The 12,765-nt window shown below is 37.6% G+C and overlaps 1 protein-coding gene across 1 annotated transcript in view; it reads left to right on the top strand.

Annotated features, from left to right (window-relative positions):
* The window catches only part of LOC133583694 (plexin-A2-like), a 452,088-nt gene that overhangs the window by 211,694 nt on the left and 227,629 nt on the right, over positions 1-12,765 (top strand). The window contains exon 6 of the mRNA XM_061937663.2: positions 9,439-9,562. Coding sequence (XP_061793647.1) covers positions 9,439-9,562 — 124 coding nt within the window. The remainder of the gene's footprint in view (positions 1-9,438; positions 9,563-12,765) is intronic.

The following is a 12,765-nucleotide window of genomic DNA, read 5'->3' as shown; positions in this document are numbered from 1 at the left end:
CACTCAGCATCAAGGGTTGGAATTGGGGGTTAAATCACCAAAAATTATTCCCGGGCACGGCCACCGCTGCTGCTCACTGCTCCCCTCACCTCCCAGGGAGTGATCAAGGGTGATGGGTCAAATGCAGACAATAATTTCGCCACACCGAGTGTGTGTGTGACAGTCATTGGTACTTTAACTTTAACTTAATAAAAAGCGTGTGCAAACAATAAAATCTTGTGTACTATTAGTGGCCGTGTTGAGTGTGATCTACTGTGCTAAAACTGCATGTGCCGCCTTCTATAAATGAAGTTTTTGCGTGTACAGACATTTGATCATCTACTGTAAAAATACTTAATTGTAAAAAAAAAAAAAAATCTGCACAATTTATGGTAGAATTACAGCAGCTGTAGTTGCCAGGAATTCACCGTGAAAAATACAGTTAGGATGTATAGGACATTACGGTTTGTTGATGATTTACGATGAAAAAAAAGATATATTGTTAACCTGTTTACGATAAAGTACTAGCAGTTATGGTTGCGAGGAATTCACTGAAAACAAATTAGGGCCAATTTTAGTGTTGCCAATCAGCCTATTCCCAGGTGCATGTCTTTGGACTCCACACAGAAAGACCACTAACCTGGGAATCGAACCTCGGACCTTCTCACTGTGAAGCGCAAGCACTAATCACTGCGGTACCGTGCTGCCCTGTCATTAATACGAGCATCTTCAAAATGCCTGTGTTTCCGAGACATGTGAGCATTTGTACAACCTTTCACTGGACAACACTCACAACACGTTCCTTCAAGTGAAATGACAAAAGACAAATGAGTCTTAAATGCTCCGTATCTGTCAAATATCTGTTTGCAAGCAGTTTTAACACACTTAAAACACACACATATAAATATAAGCACAAAGTGCCAATAAAATAACAGGAAACATGTTAGCCAAAACAATTAAGGTATGTTGTATTTAAGTCCTGCAGTGCATCTACGTTTAAACCCAGGTGAAAGTGCGCTCATGAGAGAGGCTGCGGCGCTAACTGCGAATGTGAAGAAAAAAAATGCGTATTGCAAGAAGTAGATTTGTTCATAATATATCTTCTATATGCAAAAACAAACGTCATTAACAAATGCCAGCAGACACAAAAACGCATCTATTAAATTTGTTTTATTCAGGCCCTTAAGTCTGAATAAAACTTAGCAGCTGTTAAATTATAAAATGATATTGCTGATTAGTAGAGATGTCTGATATTATCGGCCTGCCAATATTATCGGCCGATAAATGCTTTAAAATGCATACTTGCCAACCTTGAGACCTCCGATTTCGGGAGGTGGGGGGAGGGGGGTAGGAGTGGGCGTGGTCGGGGTGGGACTGGGGCATGGTTGGGGGCGTGGCTAAAAGAGGAGGAGTATATTTACAGCTAGAATTCACCAAGTCAAGTATTTCATATATATATATATATATATAGATAATATATATATATATATATATATATATATATATATATATATATATATATATATATATATATATATATATATATAAAAGAAATACTTGAATTTCAGTGTTCATTTATTTACACATATACACACACATAACACTCATCTACTCATTGTTGAGTTAAGGGTTGAATTGTCCATCCTTGTTCTATTCTCTGTCACTATTTTTCGAACCATGATGCATTGCTGTGTGGCACGCACAAAAGTGTTTTTATCACATGCACTAGATGGCAGTATTGTCCTGTTTAAGAGTGTCACAACATTGCTGTTTACGGCAGACGAACTGTTTTACGGTAGACAAAAAACGTGACTGCTGTTGTTGTGTGCTGTTACCGCGCTGGGAGGACGTTAATGAAACTGCCTAACAATAAACCCACATTATTTATTTATTTATTAGCCTTTATTTAACCAGGTAAAATCCCATTGAGATCAAAGATCTCTTTTCCAAGGGAGACCTGGCCAAGAGGGCAGCAGCAAGGTTACATTAAAAACAGTAAACAAATACATAAAACATCACATTTACAACATTAAAACTTGCTCACATGACACATGTGCATACAGACAAGGTAGACTGCAATCCTTTCACAGAAGCTTTAAACTCATTCAACGTAACTAGGGCCTTCGGCTTGGAGTGACCAAGAACTCGCCCTCCATCACTCTACAGTTATAACGTGATTGGGCAAGTATGCTGTTTAAATTGTGGGTTAATACTCAAATAAAATATTTGTTATTATGGACCTGAGTCCGCCTGAATTTCGGGAGATTTTCGGGAGAAAATTTGTCCCGGGAGGTTTTCGGGAGACGCATGAATTTCGGGAGTCTCCCGGAAAATCCGGGAGGGTTGGCAAGTATGAAAATGTAATATCGGAAATTATCGGTATCACTTTCAAAAGGTAAAATTAATTACTTTTTAAAACGCAGCTGTACTGAGCGGTACATATCCGGTAAAACACGGACGTAGGGGGAAGTACAGAGCAGTTGCTCTCCCAGTCAGCAGCCCCTCCCCTTTCCCCTCTCCCACACACAACACAGGAGTTGATGACTGCAGCATGAGAGGTTTAATGGCGACGCTTGATGACCTCATTAAACCCCCGCGAGCGGAGCATAACAACAACAAGAGTGTTGTTGCCGGTGCTGGAGCCGTGGCTAACAAGCAAGCTCGCTCGTTGACTGACTAACGACACCATGTCTATGGTTTGGGATTATTTTCAAGTGTGTCTGACGGATAAAAAACTGTCAATTTGCAATGATTGCAAAAAGTTAGTTATGCGAGGAGGAACCAAGACGTCTTCCTTTAATACGAGCAATTTGATCTCCCACCTCTTCAATAATCATAAGGAGATACACGATGAATACAAGCGGAAGATGAATGAAAAGCAAATACCGGAAAAAAGAAGTACCACACAGTTATCGCTTAAAGACTCCGCAGAGAAAAAACAAAAACACAACAAAAAACACCCCAGGGCGAAAGCTCACGTTGTGGTCAGGGACAACGCACGCAGTATGGCAAAAGCTACGGCGGAGTTTGGTGTGGCTAGTCTGCCCTGCATGGCACACACTTTGCAGCTTGCAGTGAACGGAGGTGCCCTGTCTCAACACAGCATTTCAGAAGCTCTGACTGACTGCTAGGCCACTTCAAGCACTCACCACTAGCTTGCAGCACATTTGTGTTAATCATACAAATACGTTAGAGCAGGGCAGATTGAGCCCAGTTTATAATTTCCTGTTATACAGTATACCAGGCAGTCTTGCACTAAAGGAGGAATATGTTATTGTTTACTTTATTACTCTAGTATACTCTGGACTGAAGCTGTGTGCCTTCATTGTTTTTGTAGCTGTTGTTTTGAGGCATGTTTAAAAAAAAATAAAAAATGCACTTTGTGAAAGTCAAAGTATAGTATTTCCCATAGTTGTAGTGGGTATCAGGATTATCTCAGGGAGAGCATATCCCAAATTCCAAGCTGCTGTTTTGAGGCCTGTTAAAAAAAAATAATGCACTTTGTGACTTCAATAATAAATATGGCAGTGCCATGTTGGCACTTTTTTTCCATAACTTGAGTTGATTTATTTTGGAAAACTTTGTTACATTGTTTAATGCATCCAGCGGGGCATCACAACAAAATTAGGCATAATAATGTGTTAATTCCACGACCGTATATATCGGTATCAGTTGATATCAGAATCAATATCGGAATATCGGATATCGGCAAAAAAGCCATTATCAGACATCTCTACTGATTAGATATTTTATATTTTTGACACTCCACAATTTCTGCGCAATCGAGCCTCCTCTCTGACAGCCGCGTGTGTAACCGTGTCAGTTTGCACGCACTTGCTAAATAAAGACGCAAAATGCCGCTGGCAGTCGAGTTGTAGTCTTGATCAATCAAGCTGCGTGTGCAGAATCATACTTGCCAACCCTCCCAGATTTTCCGGGAGACTCCCGAAATTCAGCGCCTCTCCCGAAAACCTCCCGGGACAAATTTTCTCCCGAAAATCTCCCGAAATTCAGGCGGAGCTGGAAGCCACGCCCCCTCCAGCTCCATGCGGACCTGAGTGACGTCAGGTGCGCAACACCACGTAAATCGTTGGCCAACCAAAAAGTAACCCCAGTATGCTATAGCCAACATTCACCAGGAGATGGCAACAGACAAACATAGATCACTCTATTACATTCCTCCCCTTTTAGAAATGTATAGAAGTTACTCAAAATAAATAAACAACCCAACCAAAAAATGCAATAGCTCAATTAAAAAACTGTACTCAAGCCACATTCTTTTCTTTCTTTGTTAGTACTGAACTCTTAACCCTCATTTGGAAAAAAATAACATGCTTATTATACAAACAGTATGTGTACACCTTTAACACAGATTTTTATACTGTCTTCAGAGATTCAGTTTTTTTGGTGGTACTCGAAACCTTTCTGGGTACCTGCGAAAGGGTGTTCAGCATGGTTGGAAAAATAGTGACAGAGAATAGAACAAGGATGGACAATTCAACCCTTAACTCAACAATGAGTAGATGAGTGTTATGTGTGTGTATATGTGTAAATAAATGAACACTGAAATTCAAGTATTTATTTTATTTATGTATATATATATTTATATATATATATATATATATATATATATAATAAAATAAATATATATATAGCTAGAATTCACTGAAAGTCAAGTATTTCTTATATATATATGAAATACTTGACTTGGTGAATTCTTGCTGTAAATATACTCCTCCCCTCTTAGCCCCGCCCCCAACCACGCCCCGCCCCACCCCGACCACGCCCCCCCCCCCCCCCCCCCCCCCCGAAATCGGAGGTCTCAAGGTTGGCAAGTATGGCAGAATAATTGTATTTTCATCTTCTCCCAGTTTTGCGGGCGTTCCGATGACTCAGCATATTCATGGAGACAGACACGCTAAATAGATTGCATGCCTTATTCTGCTCACTAAAGAGACGTGCACACGTTTCGTGGATCAGGCCCTAACTTCGCCAACAATAATGCATGGTTTCGCGAAGGGAGAAGTCATAGTTTTTGTGCAGCTTGAACTCTGTCCATAAATTAATGGACACCTGCTTAGGGAGGCGAGGGGGCTGGTCTGGCACGGATAATGGAACAAATGGCCCAATTACACGAAACTTGCCGAATGAAAAAAAGGGAAATAAACGGAGTCTATTGTGCTGGCGGCACTTCAGCTGAGGAGTGGTCAAAATGCGACGGCTGGGCGCTCCCTCAAGGAGCTGAAGCGGCATCAAGCAATCAGCGTCTTTCCATTGTGCCCTCCTCGCTTCCTGTAATTACAGCAGACTCGGCCAGGCTTTCTGAGCACCCTCAGCAGCACCTGAGAGCTCGTCAAGAGGCGTCTGGCCGGTAAAAAAAGGCGACCACATGCAGCCACACCACGTTGAGCTCATTCAATGCCAGTGTTTCTGTTTAGTCAGCTTCTTAAGGTGTGAGATACAACTCTTGTCCCACCTTCGACAAAACCAGTGAAGTTGGCACGTTGTGTAAATCGTAAAAAAAAATTATTTGCAAATCCTTTTTAACTTACAGTGTATTCAATTGAATAGACTGCAAAGACATACTTAACATTCGAACTGAAAAACTTTGTTATTTTTTGCAAATAATCATTAACTTAGAATTTAATGGCAGCAACACATTGCAAAAAAGTTGGCACAGGGTCATTTTTACCATTGTGTTACATGGCCTTTCCTTTTAACAACACTTAGTAAACGTTTGGGAACTGAGGAGACACATTCCTGAAGCTTTTCAGGTGAAATTCTTTCCCATTCTTGCTTGATGTACAGCTTAAGTTGTTCAACAGTCCGGGGTCTCCGGACCGCTTCATAATGCGCCACACATTTTCAATGGACTGGACTACAGGCAGGCCAGTCTAATACCCGCACTCTTTCATTATCAAGCCACGCTGTTGTAACACGTGGCTTGGCATTGTCTTGCTGAAATAAGCAGGGGCGTCCATGATAACGTTGCTTGGATGGCAACATATGTTGCTCCAAAACCTGTATGTACCTTTCAGCATTAATGGTGCCTTCACAGATGTGTAAGTTACCCATGTCTTGGGCACTAATACACCACCATACCATCACAGATGCTGGCTTTTCAACTTTACGCCTATAACAATCCGGATGGTTCTTTTCCTCTTTGGTCCGGAGGACACGACGTCCACAGTTTCCGAAAACAATTTGAAATGTTGACTCGTCAAACCACAGAACAGAACATAGATGAGCCTGGGCCCAGCGAAGCCGGCAGCGTTTCTGGGTGTTGTTGATAAATGGCTTTTGCTTTGCATAGTAGAGTTTTAACTTACATTTACAGATGTAGCAACAAACTGTCTGTAGTTACTGACAGTGGTTTTCTGAAGTGAACCATGTGGTGATATCCTTTACACACTGATGTCGCTTTTTGATGCAGTACTGCCTGAGGGATCAAAGGTCTGTAATATCATTGGTTTCGTGCAGAGATTTCTCCAGATTCTCTGATATTACGGACTGTAGATGGTGAAATCCCTAAATTCCTTGCAATAGCTCGTTGAGAAATGTTGTTCTTAAACTGTTGGAAAATGTTTTTATGCATTTGTTCGCAAAGTGGTGACCCACCCCATCCTTGTTTGCGAATGACTGGGCATTTCATGGAAGCTGCTTTTATACCCAATCATGGCATTGATCAATCAAGGGATTGAAGGTCACAGGCATTCAATGTTGGTTTTCAGCCTTGCTGCTTACGTGCAGTGAGTTCTCCAGATTCTCTGAACCTTTTGATGATATTACGGACCGTATATGGTGATATCCATAAATTCCTTGCAACAGCTCGTTGAGAAATGTTGTTCTTACACAATTTTCTCAGGCATTTGTTCACAAAGTGGGCACCCTCACCCCATCTTTGTTTGTGAATGACTGAGCATTTCATGGAAGCTTCTTTTATACCCAATCATGGCACCCACCTGTTCCCAATTAGTCTGTTCACCTGTGGGATGTTCCAAATAAGTGTTTGATGAGCATTCCTCAACTTTCTCAGTCTTTTTTGCCACTTGTGCCAGCTTTTTTTTAAACATGTTGGAGGAATCAAATTCCAAATGAGCTAATATTTGCAAAACATAACAACATTTTCCAGTTGGAACGTTAAGTATCTTGTCTTTGCAGTCTATTCAATTGAATATACGTTGAAAAGGATTTGCAAATCATTGTATTCTGTTTTTATTTAGCATTTACACAAAGTGCCAACTTCACTGGTTTTGGGGTTTGTAAAACTGGAGGAATTACTCGGAGACATACCTTGCTTTGTGCGCCGGGAAGAAGGGTCTTCCCCAAAGTTGGAAGCAGTTGCCCAGGATGCTTTGTGTAATCCTTGAATGGATCAAAGGAAAAAGCCCCAGCTGTCGACTCAATGCAAACTGGAGAGGTGTTAGGGAGGGAGGTTTACCAAAGTACACCAGGAACAGCCTCCATTACAATAACCAGTGAACACACCCGGGTGAAGGTTTAGGAGGAACTCACACTAGGCCAGTAATGTGCTTTGGCCCAGCTCATGCTAAAAGTCTGGCACCTTTGGCAAGTGTGAGTGTTCTCACAAGAAAAACAAGTACCGTATTTTTCGGACTATAAAGTGTATTTAAAGCATACTTGCCAACCCTCCCGGATTTTCCGGGAGACTCCCGAAATTCAGCGCCTCTCCCGAAAACCTCCCGGGACAAATTTTCTCCCGAAAATCTCCCGAAATTCAGGCGGAGCTCAAGGCCACGCCCCCTCCAGGTCCATGCGGACCTGAGTGACGTGTTGACAGCCTGTTCACACGTCCGCTTTCTCACAATATAAACAGCTAATGATCGAGGGCGAGTTCTTGGTTTCTTATGTGGGTTTATTGTTAGGCAGTTTCATTAACGTCCTCCCAGCGCGGTAACAACACACAACAACAGCAGTCAAGTTTTCGTCTACCGTAAAGCAGTTCGTCTGCCGTAAACAGCAATGTTGTGACACTTTTAAACAGGACAATACTGCCATCTACTGTACATGCATATGTGACCCACCCATAATGTGTCACATTTTTGTGTTGATTTATTTATTTTATTTTGTGGTTTGAATTCGTTTTTGGAGCTGTCATTACACATTTATCAGTATTCACATTGGTCAGTAGGGGGCGGTAGGGCGTTTCTTCCCAATTGAATGCTATCACCTGCAGACCGGAAGTGTCTTGTCATTCTGATGAGCGCGACCAGTCTGTGAACAATTGAAACGTCCTCTGTGCTTTTTCCTCCTGTATAACAGGTTAGTTTTGGTGAATCAACTCACTGAATAATATCCATGTGATCTTTATAAGTTTAAGTACACATTCTGATGGTGGAGCCTAACTCTAAAGTGTTTGTGAGTTGTAGTTTGTATTTGTGAATGAATCCAGTGCACAGCTGCAGTAATCAATACAAAAAGGCGACGTGAGTGTGCAATGTTTATATAGGAACTTCTGATCCTAATTCAGACTCCCAAATTAGAGCTCCCGTTTTCTTATTTATTTTATAACGTATATTTGTATAATGTGTGTGATCTGAAATAGTGACAGAGAATAGAACAAGGATGGACAATTCAACCCTTAACTCAACAATGAGTAGATGAGTGTTATGTGTGTGTATATGTGTAAATAAATGATCACTGAAATTCAAGTATTTCTTTTATGTATATATATATATATATATATATATATATATATATATATATATATATATATATATAGCTAGAATTCACTGAAAGTCAAGTATTTCTTATATATATATATATATATATATCTTAACCACGCCCCCAACCACACCCCCCGCCTCACCCCCGACCACGCCCCCCACCCACCACCCCCCACCTCCCGAAATCGGAGGTCTCAAGGTTGCAAAGTATGCATATGGTACAATACAATCAACAAGATAGGATGGAGGTCGACTGTGTAGTATTTTATACGTAAGTAGTAAAACCTTAAAATCACATCTTAAGTGCACAGGAAGCCTGTGCAGGTGAGCCAGTACAGGTCTATATATATATGTATATATGTATATAAAGGTATATACAGTATAGGCGTAATATGATCAAACTTTCTTGTTCTTGTCAAAAGTCTAGCAGACGCATTTTGTACCAACTGTAATCTTTTAATGCTAGACATAGGGAGACCCGAAAATAATACGTTACAGTAATCAAGACGAGACGTAACGAACGCATGAATAATGATCTCAGCGTCACTAGTGGATAAAATGTAACGAATTTTAGCGATATTACGGAGATGGAAGATAGCCGTGTAGATGTGACGAGAGAAGCAAACGGGTCTCGGTCTGATGCTCAGTGTTAACGCCCTCCAGCACCCACCAGCACAGGGGGGAGTCACACCCGGTCTGGCACGGGACACGGGTTAGGACTCTCCAAGACCTTTTTTTTCCCCCCTGAACTCTGTACTCTTTTACTCCACAGGTGCTCCAGGAGGGATCGCTGTCCGAGGGCGGACGAAGCCTACCGTTTCGCAACCGGCATCGACCGCTGCGTGAAGGTCATCGCTCACCCCGATAGCATTGCTGTGTCAGCACACAGCGTTCCGGCAAGTCTGCTCTATGTCTTTCAGCCTTCCCTGTCTTGTCGCTCACAGTAAAAAAAAAAAACTTTTAGCAATCACCATGAGTAACATTTTACAGCGACGGTACACTACACGTCGTTTTCTTGACATCGGATCCACCTCTATTTATTCAGGTTGCCAGACTACCCAGGCAGAGTCTGACTTGATAGCTTAACTGCACTTTTTTTTTTTTATTTACCTATCGTTCACAATCTTTATGAGAGACATGAAGACATACAGTATGCCTTTTTTGGGGGAGGATTTTAAAGCTTGGAAGATGCGGCTAATATGTAATATGTACAATATACACACTGTAAGTATATATATATATAATGCAGTACCAGACACCTTCATAACAATATGTAATATGTACAATATACACACTCCAAGTATATATATAATGTAGTAACAGACACCTTCATAACAATATGTAATATGTACAATATACACACTGCAAGTATATATATAATGTAGTAACATACACCTTCATAACAATATGTAATAGGTTTTATATACACACTGCAAGAATATACATAATATAGTAACAGACACCTTCATAACAATATGTATTATGTACAATATACACACTGCAAGTATATATATAATGTAGGAACAGACACCTTCATAACAATATGAATTATGTACAATATACACACTGCAAGTATATATATAATGTAGTAACAGACACCTTCATAACAATATCAATTATGTACAATATACACACTGCAAGTATATATATAATGTAACATACACCTTCATAACAATATGTAATATGTACAATATACACACTGCCAATATTTATATAATGTAGTAACAGACACCTTCATAACAATATGTAATATATACAATATACACACTGCAAGTAGTTATATAATGTAGTAACAGACACCTTCATAACAATATGTAAAATGTACAATACACACACTGCAAGTATATATATAATGCAGTAACAGACACCTTCATAACAAGATGTAATATGTACAATATAAACACTGCAAGTATATATATATATATAATGTAGTAACAGACACCTTCATAACAATATGTAATATGTACAATATACACACTGCCAATATTTATATAATGTAGTAACAGACACCTTCATAACAATATGTAATATATACAATATACACACTGCAAGTAGTTATATAATGTAGTAACAGACACCTTCATAACAATATGTAATATGGACAGTATACACACTGCAAGTATATATATAATGTAGTAACAGACACCTTCATAACAATATGTAATATGTACAATATACACACTGTAAGTATATATATAATGTAGTAACATACACCTTCATAACAATATGTAATAGGTTTTATATACACACTGCAAGAATATACATAATATAGTAACAGACACCTTCATAACAATATGTATTATGTACAATATACACACTGCAAGTATATATATAATGTAGGAACAGACACCTTCATAACAATATGAGTTATGTACAATATACACACTGCAAGTATATATATAATGTAGTAACAGACACCTTCATAACAATATCAATTATGTACAATATACACACTGCAAGTATATATATAATGTAACATACACCTTCATAACAATATGTAATATGTACAATATACACACTGCCAATATTTATATAATGTAGTAACAGACACCTTCATAACAATATGTAATATATACAATATACACACTGCAAGTAGTTATATAATGTAGTAACAGACACCTTCATAACAATATGTAAAATGTACAATACACACACTGCAAGTATATATATAATGCAGTAACAGACACCTTCATAACAAGATGTAATATGTACAATATAAACACTGCAAGTATATATATATATAATGTAGTAACAGACACCTTCATAACAATATGTAATATGTACAATATACACACTGCCAATATTTATATAATGTAGTAACAGACACCTTCATAACAATATGTAATATATACAATATACACACTGCAAGTAGTTATATAATGTAGTAACAGACACCTTCATAACAATATGTAATATGGACAGTATACACACTGCAAGTATATATATAATGTAGTAACAGACACCTTCATAACAATATGTAATATGTACAATATACACACTGTAAGTATAGATATATTGTAGTAACAGACACTTTCATAACAATATGTAATATGTACAACATACACACTGGTAAGTATATATATAATGTAGTAACAGACACTTTCATAACAATATGTAATATGTACAATATACACACTGCAAGTATATATATAACGTAGTAACATACACCTTCATAACAAGATGTAATATGTACAATATACACACTGGTAAGTATATATATAATGTATTAACATCTTCATAAAAATATGTAATATGTACAATATACACACTGCAAGTATATATAATGTAGTAACAGACACCTTCATAACAATATGTAATATGTACAACATACACATTGTTAAGTATATATATATATATATATATATATATATATATATATATATACAGTATATATATATATACAGTACATATATATATATATATATATATATATATATATATATATTATGTAGTAACAGACACCTTCATAACAATATATAATAGTGCAATATACACACTGCAAGTATATATATAATGTAGTAACAGACACCTTCATAACAATATGTAATATGTACAACATACACATTGTTAAGTATATATATATATATATATATATATATATATATATATATATATATAGTATATATATATATATATACAGTACATATATATATATATATATATATATATATATACATACATATATATATATATATATATATATATATATATATATATATATATATATATATTATGTAGTAACAGACACCTTCATAACAATATATAATAGTACAATATACACACTGCAAGTATATATATAATGTAGTAATAGACACCTTCATAACAATATGTAATATGTACAATATACACACTGCAAGTATATACATAATGTAGTAACAGACACCTTCATAACAATATGTAATTGGTACAATAAACGCACTGCAAGTATATATATAATGTAGTAACAGACACCTTCATAGCAATATGTAATATGTACAATATACACACTGCAAGTAGATATATAATGTAGTAACAGACACCTTCTTAACAATATATAATATGTACAATATACACACTGCAAGTATATATATAATGTAGTAACAGACACCTTCATAGCAAT

Source organism: Nerophis lumbriciformis, linkage group LG03, assembly GCF_033978685.3.
Source record: "Nerophis lumbriciformis linkage group LG03, RoL_Nlum_v2.1, whole genome shotgun sequence".
Lineage (NCBI taxonomy): Eukaryota > Metazoa > Chordata > Actinopteri > Syngnathiformes > Syngnathidae > Nerophis > Nerophis lumbriciformis.
The sequence above is the reverse complement of the archived record's forward strand: the minus strand, read 5'-3'. Positions and strand labels throughout refer to the sequence as shown.